This window comes from Rousettus aegyptiacus, unplaced genomic scaffold (genome assembly GCF_014176215.1).
Source record: "Rousettus aegyptiacus isolate mRouAeg1 unplaced genomic scaffold, mRouAeg1.p scaffold_m13_p_1, whole genome shotgun sequence".
In the NCBI taxonomy this organism is placed as follows: Eukaryota; Metazoa; Chordata; class Mammalia; order Chiroptera; family Pteropodidae; genus Rousettus; species Rousettus aegyptiacus.
Window position 1 is genome coordinate 30,663,862 of NW_023416284.1, and position 18,725 is coordinate 30,682,586.

The 18,725-nt window shown below is 39.2% G+C and overlaps 1 protein-coding gene across 2 annotated transcripts in view; it reads left to right on the forward strand.

The window, feature by feature from the left end:
- The window catches only part of LOC107514032 (cytochrome P450 4X1), a 46,335-nt gene that overhangs the window by 807 nt on the left and 26,803 nt on the right, over positions 1 to 18,725 (forward strand). Inside the window, exons 1-7 of one of the 2 annotated variants that reach the window (XM_016151354.2) lie at positions 611 to 721; positions 4,377 to 4,840; positions 12,423 to 12,564; positions 13,834 to 13,878; positions 14,468 to 14,595; positions 16,578 to 16,705; positions 16,789 to 16,943. In XM_016151354.2, the coding sequence (XP_016006840.2) occupies positions 4,664 to 4,840; positions 12,423 to 12,564; positions 13,834 to 13,878; positions 14,468 to 14,595; positions 16,578 to 16,705; positions 16,789 to 16,943 (775 nt within the window). In that variant the 5' untranslated portion in view covers positions 611 to 721; positions 4,377 to 4,663. Of the gene's footprint in view, positions 1 to 610; positions 722 to 4,376; positions 4,841 to 12,422; positions 12,565 to 13,833; positions 13,879 to 14,467; positions 14,596 to 16,577; positions 16,706 to 16,788; positions 16,944 to 18,725 lie in introns of those variants that run through there. The other variant, XM_016151355.2, reaches the window with a different exon arrangement.

The window sequence follows — 18,725 nt, forward strand, 5'->3', positions numbered from 1 at the left end:
ATGAATACCAAGTTGACGAACGGTGGACTGTGATGTCTAGTTTTATGTGTCAATTTGGATAGGCCATAGTAACCAGTTATTCAATTAAATACAAATCTAAGTGTTGCTATAAAGATTTTGTAGATGTGGTTAACATTTAGAATCAAATGCTAAATTTAAGAAAAGGAAATTTCCTTGATAATCTGGGCAGGTCTAATCCTCTAACTAAAAGGCCTTAGGAACAAAGTTCTAGAAGCTGGAAAATGTGAGAAAACAAGATTCTTCCACAGAGCTTCTGCAACACCTTGGTTGTGACCCAGTGAAACCCATTTCAGATTTCTGATCTCCAAAACTGTAAGATTATGCATGGTCGATTGACAAAGTATATTTTGGTCAGATGACTTCAATGTGCTCTTAAATTCAACTATTTTGAGTTACTACATTTATATTAAGAAAAGAAGAAAGACTGAATCTTGAAGTTGTAAAATTGAGTTAATATAATTCAAAACTCTCTATGATCTGGAGATTTTAAGAGGATTTACATTTTGTGCTATACTCTATTATGGTATAAAACACCACAAAATGTGAAACTCTACATCTGCCCCATCCTTTGTCCTCTTCTTCAAAGCCAGTGACTGTACTACAGTTCTCAGCCTCTCTCTTGGAGAAATGGAAGGTGGAAGGAAGGGAAGGGAAGAGAAAGTGAGACCTTAATTTCTTCCACACTCAAATCCCCATTCAGGTAACATCCTAATTCTTCTTTTTCATTTCCAGACTTTTCAGAGTTAATACTTTCTCCACCGTCTCAATTAATTGCCATCATGTTGACTTCTCAGTCCACTTTATTCTGGCTTCTAGATCTATCATTTCAACAGCACTATCTATAGTTACAACTGACTTCCATGATGCTAATTCCAATACATTTTAAACTTGATCCTTGTTTTCTGAGGCACACTTTACATTCATCTTTCATTTCAAGTGTCTCGACATTCTCTGTTTATATTCCATAATACTTAATGCTCGTGGTTTCTCTCATAGTTCTCTGCTTGTTTCTTTTTCTCTTCTGGAGGAACAACTCAACTAGAAACATTCGAAGGTTTTCACGAGTCACTGATTGTGTCATCCAAAGGAACTGGGGAGACCAGCGCAACTGGCTTGGCACACAGGTGACAAGGAGGAAAGGAGAAAAGACCTTGGAATTCCCAATCTGGATAGATGGGGCTTAGGGCAGGCTGCTTTTTCTTTTTTGGATTTAATTTCCTTATTCATAAGATAGAATGAGGTCTAGATGATCCATATGGATCCTTCCAGTGGCAGCACTTATCCATTGTGCTCTATCTCTGCTTATCTATCTGTCTCCTCCGTCAGACTGTGAACTGTTCCAAGGAAAGGCTTACCCTTGATCCTTCCTATTTCCTAGTACTGCCTATCACTGGTTGGTATACAGGAGGTAGTAGTGGGCATAGGGACTGACTCTACGCCTCCTTCCTGAACATTTCTATTCTCTAACCTCCAGGCTGTTGAGCAAGGAAATGACAAAACTATGTGCCCTTGTCCCTCTGCTATGTAAGTTTCACTGGCTGCTCAATATTTCAACTTGCTTGCCAGTACCCTCAGCATTAACTATCACAGCTGTTTCAAATCCCCACTCTGCTCAGGCACCAAATACTCCCGGCCCCTGCCAGGACAAAATGTGCCTCAGAATCCTCTAAGAAAATTGAGATTATTTGGCATCAGAGACTAAACTGCCCATTCCCTTCTGCCATCCTGCCTCTTGTACTTCTAATATGTTGGTCGTCCCAGGTGAACCCCCTCAAAACTACAACTACTGTGTTGATTAAGAGTAGAATGGAGTGATCACTACTCAACCTCTCTGTCCCATGGCACCCTCCCTTGGTTCAGGCCACCATCACATCTTATCTGAATATTCCAATAGCATGAGAACTGGTCTTCAAGGTCCAGTCTTACACCCCCTATACATAAATGTTCCTATAAATGTTAAGATCCTGAAACCTGGAACCCCAGACTGCCTAGGTTCAAATCGTGATCCTACTTCTTACCCTCTCATGTCTTGTTTGATGCCCTGTCTTGCCCTCTGATTGGCAATTGCCTAATCTCTTTGCGTCTCAGACCCCATATATGTTAAACAAGGGTAATGATAATATTTATTTTATTCTGAGGATTAAATGAGTTACCACATGTAAATCACTTTAAAATAATACTTGGCACTTAGAAAGCACACAATAAATATTTATTTGCTATTATTATCTTCCACATAGCTGCTAGAGTGATTTACTATGTAACCATGACACTTTCCAGCATAAATCCCTCCAGGGCATTTCCATTTACTTAAGACTGAACTCCTTCCCTAGACCTACCACTATTTGTGTTGCTGGTGCTTTATCATTGCAGCTAAAAAAAATTCCGTTCAGTGAACATTTGCACAGGAATGCCAAGAAGGAAGGGATCGCTGCTCTGCTTTTGGATTTTTGAGTTGCAATAAGTATTGAAAGCTAGTCTTCGGACAGAATAAATAATTTTCTAAATTCCTGTACCTTCCGTTATCATGTCCTGTTGGAGTAGGTTATAGATCTTCACTCTCAATAAAGAGTAGAAGGAATACAGATAATATTATAAGGAAAGTTTCTACTACATGAAATGGAGGTTATGGAAAAGTCCACCTCTTTTAGCCTGGTGGACTTGGGCAAGAACTGGCAGAGGAAGCCACTGGTCAGGAGAATATCTAAGCTAAAATCCTGGGAGTGGTTTAGATAGATTGAGGGAAAAGCTGAGAGCACAGGGGATTTTGCCTTGCTTTCATTTGGAGAGGAACCTGAGTGAAAAAGGACAGTGAGGCAGAGAGAAGGTCTGAGCTAGCACCCATGAGCCTCTACTAGGCTCCTGGGTATAGTGCAAAAAGTCCCAAAGTTCCTTTATTTTTCAAGTAAAGACATGGAGTGCAGTTGATGGCCTGATCTTAGAGAAATTAACACCTCCAGCAAGAGCCTGGGTGGAACTGGGTCAACTAAGGAGTCCCTGGGCCCTGGCCCCATTGAGAGAACTTTTAGTTAGTTCTCTCACTACTACTATTTGTCACTGAGCAAAAAGAAACCACTGATCAGAACAAACTAGATCTCATGAAGCTGAGACTAGCTAGGATGCGAAGGCAGTGCATGGATCTGATGCCTTCAGCCCAATCACCATGATGCAGTTCTGTGAGGGCCACCATTAACCCATCACGATTTGGGGAAGAAGGAGGGCACAGAGGAAGAATCTGAAAAACCAAAAGCCACGAGTTTTCCAGAAGAAACTGTATAAACCAGAAGATTCTGAAGAGATATGGTCAACAACTTCTAGGTGCGAGATGGAGATAGGCAGGAGGTGGGAAGGTCTAGGCTGGAGGGCGTTGAAACAATATGTAGCACAAAATGGAACATTTCAGGGGCCAGTACTTGGTCCAGATGAAGTCATCACAATTGGAGTTTGTCTTAACCATTAACCTGCCAAATAAAATCTGGCTCTAAAGATGGAGGTGGGGGCTTGAGAAGTGGGGGCCAGTGACAAGGAACAGAATAGGAAGTTTGTAGCAGAGATTGGGTTTATTGGGCGGGGCTGTAAATCCAACATCGAACATAGGCCTATCTTAGCATAATAAATGAATGAATAAATGAACTGTGGACAGTGCCTACAATAATGGTTGGGTATGGTGAACAACAGCTTGGAAAGTCAGGTCTGTTCGATCCTACTTCACTACCTAATAGACAATTTTTAAAAAACTCATTACTTTCTAACTATTTTACTACATTTTCTATTATTTTTGCACTTGAGGTTATTTATGTCTCTTGTGTCCATGGGCATGAGGCCTGAGCAGTCACACAGGGCCTTGCACTGGGAAGGATGTATGCTTGCTTTAATGCCCTGCTGTTATCATCTTGAAATTGTTAATAAATTTTTAACGAGGGGCCCCACATTTTCATTTTGCACTAGGATCCACAAATTATTTTGCAGACCCTAATTGTGTCTGTATAGTGGAACTATTATACAATGCTATGCTACTTAGCATCTCTTCCCAATTCAGGGTTCAGGGCCCTCCGTTGGCAGCTTAAAATAGGACATGGGGGACATTTGCAAACACTAGAAATCAGAGTGAACGCCAGTTGTAAAACTTTTACCAGCACACCGACTAGACGGGCCACAGTATATAAATATAATGATCATACACGCCCAGTACCAGCTCACGGGCTCCTGTGTGTTTTGATAGAATTTCAGAGCGGCAAAGAAGGTCTTTTTGCATAGCAATTTACCATTTATTTGTGACAATGAATAAAAACAATGACTTCAACTTTGGTATTATTTCAAAACCTAAATTCAAACCTTCTGTGCTTGAAAACTGTCAGGCTTGAAATATGACGCTCCGGGAGGGTAGAAAAAGTCATCCTGAATGAAGGTTTGCATCAATTGATAAAGGGTTAGAAATCCGGGAACTCGCGCCTGCCTCCTCCGGCCAAGCCTGAGCTGCCACTCCCACCGCTCTTCTCCCTTCGCTGTTCGGAAGCAGGGAGCTTCCCAGAGAGCCCAGAGATGCAGTGGGCTGAGTGAACCTTCTCCAAGCGTGGGGCTTCAAAAAGCTCACCCTCTCCCCGGCCCCTGGAGACTGCCAGCAAGCAATCTGCAGCGCGGAGCGATGGACTCCTCCTGGCTGGAGACCCGCTGGGCGCGGCCCTTTCACCTGGCGTTCGTGTTCTGTCTGGCCCTGGGGCTGCTGCAGGCCATCAAGCTCTACCTGCGGAGGCAGCGGCTGCTGAGAGACCTGCGCGGCTTCCCCGGGCCCTCCACCCACTGGTTCTACGGGCACCAGAAGGTAGGTAGATGGAAGGGAGGGGCGAAGGAGGATATTGGAAGCCCGACCCACAGAAAGGCTGCTTCCTTCCCTTCCTCCTATCCCTCCGTACTGTACAGACCTATCTGGCCCAGCCTGTGGCTCTCAGCATCTTTTCATTACTCGAAACTTGCACCCTCACAGCTCCTTGAAGAAAGGGAAACGCCCTGGAGCGATTAGAGAGGAAGCTTTTGGGGGCTATTTTAAGAGACCTAATCCTGAAAAAGGAAGTGTGGTGTTATCTCTGGTCTCTCTGCTTCTCCAGTCTCTTACTTACATTTACACACTGCATTTTAAAAAGACTTCCACATGTCTTTTATACATATATATATAATTTTTATATATAATGTAAAAATTAGGATTGCATATGTATATATGTAATCCTAAATAATATTTATTAATTGCAGAAAATGTGTCAAATTGAACACAATAGTTGCCAACCTTAGTCTGTTCCACCAGATAAAATTAACTTTCTTTTCCTAAGACTCTCGAGAAGTTGGGAGCAGCCCCAGATGGTCACTCGAAAAATATTAAATGATTGAAATTTGTAAGGTAGAGGAAGACTGTTGTTACCTTTGGGTCTCTTCAGTTCTCTAAATACACTCCACCCTTGACTCCTTGTTTTATTAGAAATATAAACTAATAATTCTTTGAAATGCATTATTCTCTAAAGTCATATAGAAAGCAAAAAGTGAGTTATAAACCACTGTTCCAATAATACTAGCTTTTATTATTGTCTATGTATTTACCTTTATTGAGCCCTTTATTTCTTCCTATGGCTTTGAGTTACTGTCCAGTGTCCTTTCATTTCACCATGCAGAACTCCTTTGCACATTTCTTGCAGAGTATTTCTAGTAGTAATAAGTTCCCTCAGCTTTTGTCTACCTGGGAATGTCTTAATTTCTCCTTCAATTTTATAAGACAGTTTTGTTAGATATAGAACCCTTGGTTGACAGTTGTTGTTGTTGGTGGTGGTGGTGGTGATGTATGTGTGTCTGTGTTTATGTATTTAGCACTTCGAATATATCAGCCCCTGTCTTCTGTCCTCCAAAGTTTCTGATGAGAAATCTACTGCTAATCTTATTGAGGATCCATTGTATGTAAAGAGTCACTTCTCTCTTGCTGCTTTCAAGTTTCTCTCTTTGTTTTGGCCATCAAAAGTTTGATTAGAATGTGTCTCAGTGTGGGTCTCTTTGAATTCATCTTATTTGGAGCTCACTGAGTTTCTTAGTTGTTTATATTCATGTTTTTCATCAAATTTGGGAAGTGTTTGGCCATTACTTCTTCGAATATTCTCTATCTCTTTCTCTCTCTCTTCTCCATTTGGGATTGTGTATTTGTCAGCTTGATGATATCCATGGGTCCTTTAGCTCTTCACTTTTCTTCAATCATTTTCTTGTTTCCTCACACTCAATAATTTCTGTTGTTCTATATTTAAGTTCATTGATTCTTTCTTCTCTATAAGCATACCTGCTTTTGAATCACTCTAGTGTTTTTCATTTCAGTTATTGTGATTTTAATCTCCAGCACTTCTTTTTTTAAAAAAATTAATTAATTTTTTATGGTGACATGAGTTCCAGGACTTCTTTTTGGTTTTTTGTTTTTGTTTTTTGAGTTTTCTATCTCTTTATTAATATTTATATTTTTTACATTCCATTCATACATCATTTAAAAAATCTTTCTCCACATCTTCCTTTAGTTTTTTTAACATCTGCAAACAGTTCTTTTAAAGTCTTTGTCTGGTAGTGTTGTCCTTGGGTCTTTTTCTGGAGCAGCTGCTGTTGATTTAATTTCTTCGTTTAAATGGGCCCTTTGCATGAGTCTTTGCATGACTCGTGATTCTTTGTTGAAAACTGGACGTTTCAGTCTAATAATGTGATAACTCAGGAGATCAGATTCTCTCCCTTCCCCAGGGTTTGCTGTAGGGTTTTGTTTTGTTTTGTTGTTGTTGTTGTTGTTGTTTTGTTTTGTTTTATTTATTTTTAAATTGCTGTAAGCTTTCTCTTTAACAACAATCATCAGAAAAAACTTCAGATCTTTTCTGTGCCTGTGCTTTTCTTTGGGAATATGTGGTCACTTTCTAATTTTCCTTGTATATACAATTGCTTTCAAATGTCCTAGTCTTTAATGCCTGCCTCTCAAAAGTGTGGGGGGGGGGCGGAGAGAAAAATAACCAGGAAAAAAGAAACCAGCCTTTTAAATTCCCTAGAAGTCACTTCAGCCAGTGAGAACCGGGAACTTGCAACATTGGGGAGAAGTACAACAACAATAGCCACTGGCCTCTTCATGTGTACCTCTGTGTTCAGAAGAAGTAATTGGTGATCGGAATACCAATCCCCAATGTTTGAAGGACAGGGCACTTCCCCCTCCCCAATACCAGCTCCCACAAGCTATGTGTAAGCTGCTCCAGGAACACCTACAGCTGCCTACCACCTGGGCTAGGGGCGGGAGATGGGTAGCTTCTACAGTGTGAAGAGCTGAAATTGACCAAAATTAATTACAGTATACAGTCCAAGCCTTCCCCCTGGAAGTTGCAATTCTTCAGTAGATGCCAGAGTTTCAAAATAGGTACATTAGACAGATTCTTCCAGAGCAATGGTTGCCTAGGTGGGGAGACAGATTACTCATACTTCCTAATCTGCCATCTTTCCAGAATTCTCCCAATTTCTTATTCTTAATCTTTATTATGTGACTCTTTTCTTTTCCTCTCTCTAACAGCTTTAAGGTCTTCACTTTGCCTCTGATATTCTGAAATTTAATTATGGTGTACTAAGGTGTGGCATTAGGCTTTTTTTCTCCATTTATTATGCTTGACACTTGGTCGGCAATCTTTTTAATCTGAAAACTCATATTTCTCAGTTCTGGAAATTTTTATTTATAATATTTGTCTTAAGTTTAGGTTTCTCCAGAATAAGACCCTGAGACAAAGATTCAAGAGCAAGTATTTTACTTTGGAGATGATGGATGCCAGGAAACTTTGATAGAGGGTCAGACCGGTGAGATAGAGATAGGAAAGTAGGCAACACAGGGTTGATTTTCAAGCAAGTTGCCACTGTGGATAACTGTAGTTTAATCCTACAGGGGAACTCCAGTAGCCAGTGTATGTAATTCAGAGTTATCCTACCTGAAGAGTAAGGAAAGTGGGGCATTTTTAGATTAACTTCTGATTGTCATGGTGGAAGGTAGGCCCTAGGGGATGTTAAATTCCCAGTACCTTGGAACTGTTTTGTAGACAGCAAGGCAGTGAACAGAGACAACCCTTAGATTAATAAATGCAGATTCTGGTTATGGTATGCCTTAAAGTGGTAAGGATGAAGAGTTAGGGACAGGACATTAATAGAGAACATTACAATTTCTTTGATATTTCCTTACTATCACCTCTCAATTTCTTTTTTCTCTCTGGAATGCCTATTGGTTGGATATGGACCTCCTGCATTAAGCATCTGTTTAAAAAACAAACTTTGCTTACTGATTTTTATCTTCCTATAATTTCTATTAAAAACATTTTTTAAAAAATTTGGCTATCATAATTTAATTTTCAAGAACTCTGTCTTATTCTCCATTTATTGCTGTATCACCTTATGATACATTTAAAAAATGGTAAAACATAGTGGCTTAAGAAAACAAAGTTCAGTTTATCTATTTTTTCTTTTGTTGCTTGCGCTTTTGTTGTCATATTTAAGAAACCATTGCCAAATCCAAGATTAAATCTTTGTTTTTGTCTAACAATTTTACAGTTTTAGCTCTCTAATTTAGATCTTTAATCCATTATGAGTTAATTTTTGTTTATTGTATGAGGTAGGGATTCAAATTCATTCTTTTGCATGTGTATATCCAGTTATCCCAGCACCATTTGTTGAAAAGACTATTTTCCCCCCATTGAATTGTTCCTACTCAGGTGCCAACCTGAGTAGGAAAAACCTAGTTCTCCTGCATATCTCTTTACTCTCATACTATTACCACATTCACAGCACTTCTGACTCCAGATGTGTTACAGTTTTCCTCATACAAAGCGATTCTGTGACACCAGCTGTGTGTCCTACAATTTACCTCAATTCTGACACTGTCTACCTGGAGATAGCATCAGATCCCAGAGATTAAGGGCTCAGTCTCACAGATCCACCCCAAATCTCCCACTTCAGATGCCAGTCATGAATCCACGTTGTTACTGGTGCTTCTGACCAATCAGCTATAAATTGGAGGTTCCCATGACCCCCTCCTCAGTTTCAATTAATTTACTAAAATGGCTCACAAAACTCAGGAAACCAGTTTACTTACTGATGACTGGTTTATTATAAAGGGACATGACAGCGGATACAGACAAACATCCAGATAGGAGAGCTGCATAGGGTAGGGTATGTGGGAAAGGGCACAAATCTTCCACGCTCTCTCCAGCCGTGCCACTCTTACACCAACCCGGAAGGTCTTCAAACCCTATACTTCTCAGATACTTATGGAAGCTTCATCACATAAGTATTATTGGTCATTCATTCTATTTTCAAACCCTTTCCCCTCTCTGAAGATCAGAGGTAGGGCTGAAAATTCTAAGCTGCTAATTATGGCTTAATCTTTCTGGTGACCAGCCTCCATCCAGGAGCACCCCAAAAATCACCTCATTAGAACAAAAGACACTGCTCTCACCCAGGAGATTCCAAGGGATTTAAGAACTCTGTGTCAGGAACCAAATGTTAGAACAGAAAATGCTCCCAGTACCTTTATCACTTACGAAATGTGCCAGAAACTGGGAGCAGAGACCAATACACACACACACACCTTTCCTATCACCTCACAACACCTTGGTAAAAAATTAATTGACTAAACAAGAAGGTTTATTTCTGGATTGTCGACTCTGTTTAATTGATCTATATGTCTATCATGCCAATACCACGCTATTTTAATTACTGTTGCTTTATGGTAAGTTTGAAATCAGGAAGCATGAGTTCTCCTACTTTGTTCTTTTTCAAGGTCATTTAGGCTATTCTAGATACTTCCAGCTTCCATATACATTTTAATATCAGCTTATCTACAAAGAAACTAGCTATAATTCCAATAGGGATTGCATTGAATCTGTAAATCAATTTGGGAAGTATTGCCATCTTAACTTAATATTAAGTCTTCTGATCCATGAATATGAATATCTTTCCATTCATTTAAGTCTTTTAAAATTTCTTTCGTTTTATAGTTTTCAGAGTATATGTTTTCCCTTTTTTGTTAAATGTTTCTGAATATTTTCTTCTATTTGATATTGTCATAAATAGAATGGTTTTATTTTTATTCAGCTTGTTCAGTGCATTCATAGTGTTTTAAAGTTCATATGTCTCTTGACTGTCACTAATTTTTTCATTTTATTTTAGAGAGGCCTCTATCAGAGTTTTGGAGATTGGAGATGGCTGATATATCAAACTCACTCTTATTACCAACTCTACTCATTTACCTTTTTTTAACCCTTTATGTTCCTTTTGATGACTCATCACTTAGTCACAAGGAAAGGATGAAACTATTTTACATTGTAACATTTTAGGTATAGCCATAGATTCCAGAATAAATTTCATTCCTTGCTCTTTTCCAATCATACTGGTCTTCTTGCTATTCTTCAAACATGCCAAGCAAATTCCTTCCTCAGGTCTTTGGATATTCTTTTCCTTGGCTGGAATGCTCTCTGTGCACTTTATTCAGGCCTTTGAACAAATGTCGCTTCTTCAGAGAGGCCCACCCTTGACCACTCAAACTAAAATAAGACCTCCAGTACTCCATGTCCCCTAACTCTGTTTTTATTATTTGATCATTTATCACTCTTTTACGCCATATTATATACTCTTTACTATATACTCCTTTCCTCACCACTAGAATACCATAAACCCAGTTCTTGGCTCATAGTAGGTGCTAAATAACCATTTTGTTGTGTGCTCATATCCATTAAGTGCTAAATAAATTCATTTAAAGATTTATCAACTACAAAGAATAGACCAGGTATATTGACACTTATTCAGCAGGCCAATGAACCCCAGCCATTGTGTGGGACCTAGTGTGTGTATATGCAAGGGTATGTATGTGTGTTTGTATGTAATTCAAGGAAAGTCTGTATAGTTAGATAGTAAAGCATTTGGGCTTTATAGAGTTCAACCTGGATTTGAATCCTTACTACTAGTTGAAGCCATATTGGCTTGCACAGATACTTAACCTCTCTAAGGTTCAATTTCCCCATTTATAAAATGGAGATTGAAATTGTAACTGTTCCATTGGATTTCTGAAGTAAAGAATAAACATGGAAAGCACTTGGAAGCATCCAGCTCATAGTAGAGCTTGGTAAATGTCAACTATTATCGTTTCTCTGAGGACTAAGCAAATTCCAAATATTTCCGAATGACATCTTCTAAATATGTGTAATAAGTATTTTCAAATGTATTTAATGCTGCTGTGAATGAAAAAAAGAGATAGATTCATATATTCCAGGAGTCACAGTAACTTTCAGTCTTTTTGTCTAGACAGGAGTTTCTAAAAGTGTAACCAAATTCTTGTGGCTGAGAGTGTCCATGACAATTTCTAATCCAAAAAAATAATCCTCATACTAGACTATAATTTCCATGAGGGCAAATACCTTACTTGTCTTATATTTCTCTGCATCTCTGTCACCTGGCACATATAATAGGACTTAATAAATAGTCATCTGTTTATTGTTTGCAAATGAATAAATGAGTAAATAGGAGCATTGTTGGAAAAAATTGCTTGTGTCACCAGTGGGCACTTGTCACTGACTTGATTGTGCGAATGTTAGCAAAAAAGAGTTTGCAACACTTCAGGAACTAGATTGCAAGAGTCTCAACCTATAAGGGCCCTAAACGATCCAGGGCGCCCTTCGTGGGTTAGAGGTACTAGTTGGTAGCACAGGAAATAGGAGCCAAAGTTTTCTACCTCTCCGAGGGTAAAAATAAACAATCACATGGCAAATTCTGTGGAATTGTTCACACAAAGAATATTTTTGCAGGTCAGGATCCCTATGCTCAAATGTGTAACTAGACACGCGCAGACACACACGTACAGGTCCCCACCAACACCTACACTTTATACAAGAAGCATATATAAATGAATCTTATTGTCAGTGATTTAGTGGAACTATTTAAACAAGCCATTAGCAATCTGCTCATCAGGCAAAAAGTTCATTTCTGATGGTAGAGTTTGTACTTTCATTTATAAATGTTGGTAGCTGAGAGTTTTTTCCCACATAGGGGGAAAAAATTGTTTTCAGCTTCCAGGCTCCACTCCCAAGTGTGTGACTTGGCTCTCTTCACCCTCTCGGTTGGGAAAACAGCTCACCGTGTAGGTCATTTGGTAGTGACTTATTCACTATATTTATATTGAGAAGATAAATACACTAACCTTGTTTAAAATATTATACCCCAAGCTTAGAAATCCCTAAGAAAGCATGTCCACCTACATCCAGAAACAGGGTAAGGCCTTTTGCCCGTGTGACCTTATCTAGGCCCTAAACTCGGCTTGCATCTGTAGGAAGGGATGAGTCTAGACCGGCTGGCATCTCTAATTTCTTTCACTTTTTCCCCTGCAGTTACTTCAGGGTGGTAAATTGGAGAAATTCGAAGAGCTTGTCGAAAAATACCCGTGTGCCTTTCCTTTCTGGGTTGGGCCCTTTCAGGCATTTTTCTATATCTATGACCCGGACTATGCAAAGACATTTCTAAGCAGAACAGGTAAGAAAAGGGGTGACTCTCAGGAACCTCATCCTCCTAGGAACTATATGCACAACCCACAGGCAGGATTCTAAAGAAATTCTGAGGCAAAGCTTAGCGTTGGGCCTTTAAGAGACACTGGAAGAAGTGTGGAAAGCTTTCCTACCCATTCTGAAGGGGGTTTCCATGCCCCCCAGTGTCTTGTCTAGTTCACACTCTCATGGGCTCTTTTTGGTCACTACCTTAGAACCCAACTGGTACCACCAGATCACAGGGTGGGTGGGGGGGACTTTCTTTGTCGCTTTTGGTCTTGTGACTTCAGTATCAGCAACACTCCCCACCCCCACCCTCTTTCTGTTTTGTTATTATTGGGGTTTTTTTTGACTTTTTGACTTTTTGACTTTTTTAGATTTGATTTGAGCCAAACTGACAATTGCTTGGACGCAAAATCTAAAATGCTCCCCTAAGCTCCCTTCTTGAGCGTTAAGTTTTCAGGAACATTTGGAAGTAGCTCTGCCTGTGCTGGTTCAATATGTAAACCCAAATGCTACATTATTACTTTATGCAGTCTAACATCTTCATTGTGGTTCAAATTTTGTTTTTATTTTCTGCATATTTCTCAACTGTGTTCCCTTTTGAGGAAGAAGTCGTCTGACTCCCCATCCAATTCTTTTTCAAGGCTTCCATGGTAAATTATCTTATAGCACAAAATTAAAATGTCCAGTTTTTGTTCCATTGACTTTGTAAACTAAGGTCAAATATTCTCATCTTTCTTCCCTGTGCCATTGTCTGCATTACTCTTAGCAAAACCTAATAAAAGAAAACAGCTTTTTCCATGCCTCTCATTTCCCTAGTTCTCTCTGATTGTTTTCATGTTCACCTCTAACAGGACAAGAGTTGTAAAACACCTCCACATTAGAGGTCAGGAAAACCCCAAGAGACATTTGTACCTTGCTTTCTGGTGTTTCCCGAGTTCCTGTTCTATTAATTTGCTTTCCAAAAAGGATGCCATATGTTGTCCTGTTCTGGAAACTTTGTAACCCTCGAGGCAATGGTTATTTCTGTTAGAGGAAGTGTTAACAAGGAAAGAATCTGGATTTGTTTACCTGCCTCTTGGGGTTAGCTATCCCACCCTCACCTCCCATGCTCCCAGCTCCTGCCAAGGAGTGAGCCCGAGGCTGCCTTCTGCTGACTATTTGTGGTTATTGTAGGCAAATGAAGAGAGCCTTCATCAACTTTGATAATCTTCCTCTAATGCCATCTTTTTGTTTCCTCTGCTTGACTCTGCAGATCCCAAGTCCAAGTACCTGTGCAAGCTCTTGGTTCCATGTCTTGGTATGTATGTGCAAATGAGGAAAGTGACCCACTTTCTCCCTAGAAATCCCCTTTCTATAGTAGAGCATTCCAAAGAAACTCAAATAGGAATTCAAAAGCATTACGAATATGATAGAGCTATACTGCAAGTTATCTAGGGAGAAGGTCAAGAGGGCATACTAAGGTCGAAGATAAATGTTTGTTGTGTTTCTGCTGTGAGCTAGAGACCAGGTTAGGTGCTTTATATACACTCTCCACTTAATCTGCACAGCAACACAGTGAATTAGATATTATCACACTTTATTATTGAGAAAACCAAGCAAGCCTCAGGCAGGTTGAGTAACTTACCCAGTTATAACAATATGATTTCAGGATTTGCATTCTCATCAGGCTTTAAAGCATGAGTTCTTTCTCACAATGCTAAATACATCCACCCCAGATGTAAGCTTCAAAACTCACCTCAATCTTAATATATGAGCACTATTTTGATATAACACTGTCCTGACAACTTGTGCTTCACGGTCACTCCATGGTGTCTGTGTTCCTCACCTCTCCTTCCTCATCTCATCTAATAAAATCTCATGAGGTTTTGTGCCTTTAATTTCTCAAGGAGAAGGACTACTGAACCTAAACGGACCCAAGTGGTTCCAGCACCGACGCTTAATAACTCCTGTATTCAATTTTAACATCTTGAGGTCGTACATCGAGGTCATGGCCCATTCTGTGAATGTAATGCTGGTAAGTGAAGGGACACAAGTGTTCTGGTGCATTGCAAAATGTTTCCAACAGGGAGTAAATTGGACATATGTTTAGTGGGTAGAGAAAGTCAAAGAGGGATGATTTCTAGAAATTAACCAATGTACAAGTGCCCACTGAGCAAAAGTGTATCTGTCTATGTAAGCCTTTGCTATGGTTCTTTGGAAGATCTGCTCATCTGTCTTAGATCTATTTTGAGATCTTACGGCAATAAACCAAATACCAAGTAGTAGATTCAAATGGTAAGTTCTGTGGGTGTCAGGTAAGGAAATCTGGAGCAGCTATCATAGCTTCAGATTCAGAGGACATTCAGATTTACCATGAAATATGAGCTGAACTAGAATATGTGGATAACATTGATAACGGAATCTCCGTGGAGTGAGTTAACATGAATAAAGGTTTTGAGGTTGGAATGGACTTTCCTGATGGCCATAAATGACCTAGCAAATGATAAGTGCCTACATTAAAGTCACAGATGTGAGTTTCCTCCTGTAGAAGGCAAAGGAGCTGAACTGTGCCCTTCCAAAAGAGCGGGAAGAGGTTGCAGAGGGGACGTTGCTATAGGTAGTCCCTGATTAAAAATGAGCTCTATTCCAAAACTGTACTTGTATGTGATATACTTTTAATTTTAAAATTGTACTTATTTAAAAGTCAGATAAGTAATTCACTAATACGGTTTCATCATAAACACTTCCAACACCACAAACAAAGCCAAAGTTTTCCTCCACCTTCAGATGCAAGACCATCCCTTTTCCCAAGAGAGAACCACTGTTACCAGCTGATTGGCTGTGTTCTCAGCCAAGCTCACAGACGCGGATTTAACCTGAAGTCTGCCAGGATTGTGGTAAAGTACCCAAGAGCTCTCGAGGCAGAGAGCTTGTGGTGCAGGTTAGAGTGGGAGAGGGCATGCTCTTCCAATTCTGGTGCTGTGCAGCTTTGTGCACAATTGCATATCAGCCACTGGTGGTATTTGAGTTTACATCTCCATTTCAATAAACCATTTCTATCTCTTTCACTCCTCAGTCCCACACAGCCTCTCCTCCCACTGAATTGTGCCAGCTTTGAGCCTTCCCTTTGCTCTCATTTCGTCTAAACTCACTTTTTTTTTACTCAGTAAAACCTACATAATTCAGGATGAAAGCAATTGGCTAAACAATTGACACAGGTAAAAAGCTGTTTTAAAAAATCTATTTGCCTTTTTCCCCTATGGCCTCCATATTCTTAGCATCTAGCTATAGGCACAAGTGCTCAACAAATGTCGGTTGATGCAAACTTAAACATTTAGATCTGTTCGTATTTTTACACAAAGAATGCTTATTATGACAAAAACATTTTCGACAGAGAACTCTGTAGCAGTTTAAGCCAAAAAACATTTCAGGTAGTGCATCTCATTGTGGGGGGCGAGTAAAGTGAACACAGGCCAGTTGCCTGTAGGGGTTCCTGTTCACAGCTTCTCCCTGTCTCCCACTTCTAAATCAAAGCTGTTTTGTTTTTTGTTTTTGTTTGTTTGTTCGTTTGTTTGTTTGTTTTAATATTCCAAGTTTATTTTAAATGCAGATTTGGTGGTCGGGAGTAGTGATGGACTGGGATGTCTAACAGTTTGGGGACCAAAGATGGAGGAAGCCCTGAGGAGACCCCTTGTAATTATGGGTATCAGAGATTGTCTGTTTTACTGAAACTCTGGTCTGTTTTAAAGCAGAGTTATGATAATAATTGAAAGGTCGAAGATATTTAATTCAGCTGTTGACTGGATACTCCATCCTCTTTTTCACCCAGCTGGGTGCATTTTTCTTTTTCCCTTCCTCATGCCAAGTAAACACTTGGCTTATTTCCTTGTATGACTTTTGCCCCTTGCTAAGTCAGGGTTGTCTCCTGGACATCATTAAGGGCAGGGTCAAGGAGGAGATTTGAGACAAAGGCACTCTGATGACAGTGATGTTGTTGATCTTAACCTCCTGGGCCAGGGTAAGTGGGAGAAGATTTGCGGCACTCAGGACACAGTTGTGGAGGTCTTTGGGCACATCCGTTTGATGACTCTGGACACACTTATGAAATGTACTTTCAGCCAGGAGACCAACTGCCAGATAAACAGGTCAGTAACAGGAAAGCAAAAAAAAAAAAATGTGTTTGCCATTATATAAATCATTTATTAACATATCCCCACTTTCTCTCTAGCACTGATGATCATTATGTAAAAGCAATGTCTGAAGCCAGCAAAATCAACTTTTCCCATTTGTACGGTTTCTTACTTCACCATGACATAATTTTCAAATTCAGCCCTGATGGTCACCGCTTACAGGAGTTAAGCAAAATTCTGCACCAGTACGCAGGTATTTCTTGGGTTTGGGTTGCCCGAGTGCATAACTCTATGGTGTCTGTGTAGAGGAATAGGCTTTAATGTGAAAAGAGAACTTTATTCTTAATAGAGACTTTATATGAACACTGCTCCAATGAAGTACAAGTCCTTGCAAAGAGTTTGCTATAGTAGTAATCTTATGAGACATTTTCCATTCATCATACAGTTTTTATTATGTATAATTTTTTTAATACAAATATAACAGAACAAATGGACATTTAATCGTTCAAAGCGTACATGGCATATGGCTTTTCGTGCCATGACTGCAGTAATAATGATGAGCCAAAGATATTCATGCAACATAGGAATGAATAGGGGGACAGAGTAAACATGGGCATACATTCAAAGAAGGGGGAAATGGGGAGTTGTCCAATGGGTATAAAGTTTTAGTTATGGAAGACGAATAAGGTCTAGAGATCTGCTGTACAATTTAGTGCCTGTGGTTAACAATAGACATTATGTGGTGATGATTAAATATGTTAATATGCGTCAAGCACTCAAGACAGTTCCTGGAACTGAATAAATGTTAAAAATAAAATATATTGGTTCCCAGGAAATATGCAAGACACACCTGCACATGCACACTCAGACACATATATACACACATGAACATAGATATTATAAGGAGGATGCAGAGATAAGCAGGTAGAAACAATGTAAGGCACAAATGGTACTTCCACTTCTTTCTATTGCCAGATAATATTCTCTTGCATAGATATACTGCAAATTGAGAAATAGTTCTCAAACCTGTTCCCATCATGATCCACACAGAAAATGTTAATATTTGTATGGCTCATTGGAGTAACAGGAGTGTATTTTGTGGCATCTGCATAGGACTTGGTGAAAACATTTTTTAACATGTTCTTTACATTACATAATTATGATTAAAAAAACGATACAGAATATTAAGATTAATTGTTAAATTTATTCAGAATGAAATCTTTCAATTTTTAAAATTTGTATTTAGTCAAAATCATCAATAATTTCTTTCATTGCATCTGGATTTTGAGTATCTCAACCATGGTGCTAAAAATAAGTCTTTATTGTGAGAAGCTGTCCTGTGCTTTATAGGATATTCAGCTGGATCCCTGACTTCTACCCACTCAATGCCAGTGGGACTCTGACAGTTGCGGCAACCAAAAATGTCACCAGACATTGCTGAATGTCTCCTGGTATTAAAATTGTCCCTAGTTGAGAACCACTGCCCTGTACCCAGATTGTAGAGAGATTCATTCATGTTTTCTTCTGACAAGTGTGTGGTTGTGTTCTTTCTGCATTTAGATTTCTGCTCCACTTAGAGTTTATTCTTATATATGATGTGAGGTGTTGATCTAATTTTTCCAAATGATTATCCAGTTGTCTCATCACCACTTATTAAAAAGTTACATCTTTTCCAGTAGTTTTAGATGACCACCTCTCTCACTCTCTATATTGACCTATGTACTTGGACCTGTTTCTGGACTTCTTTTTTATTGCATTGGTCTATCTATTCATATGCTAGAATCACACTGATTTATTTAATTTTGTAGTATTTTAGTAGAGATTTTATAGTATTTTGCAAATTAAAATTGTTTTTAGAGAGTTTGGGGCTTACAGAAAAATTGAGCAAAAAGCATAGAGTTCCTTATACTTCCTCATCTCCCCCACCCACTCCATATACACACATACACAGTTTCTCTTGTTATTAATATCTTGTATTAGTGTGGTACATTTGTTATAATTAATGAGCCAACATCGATATGCTATTATTAACTAA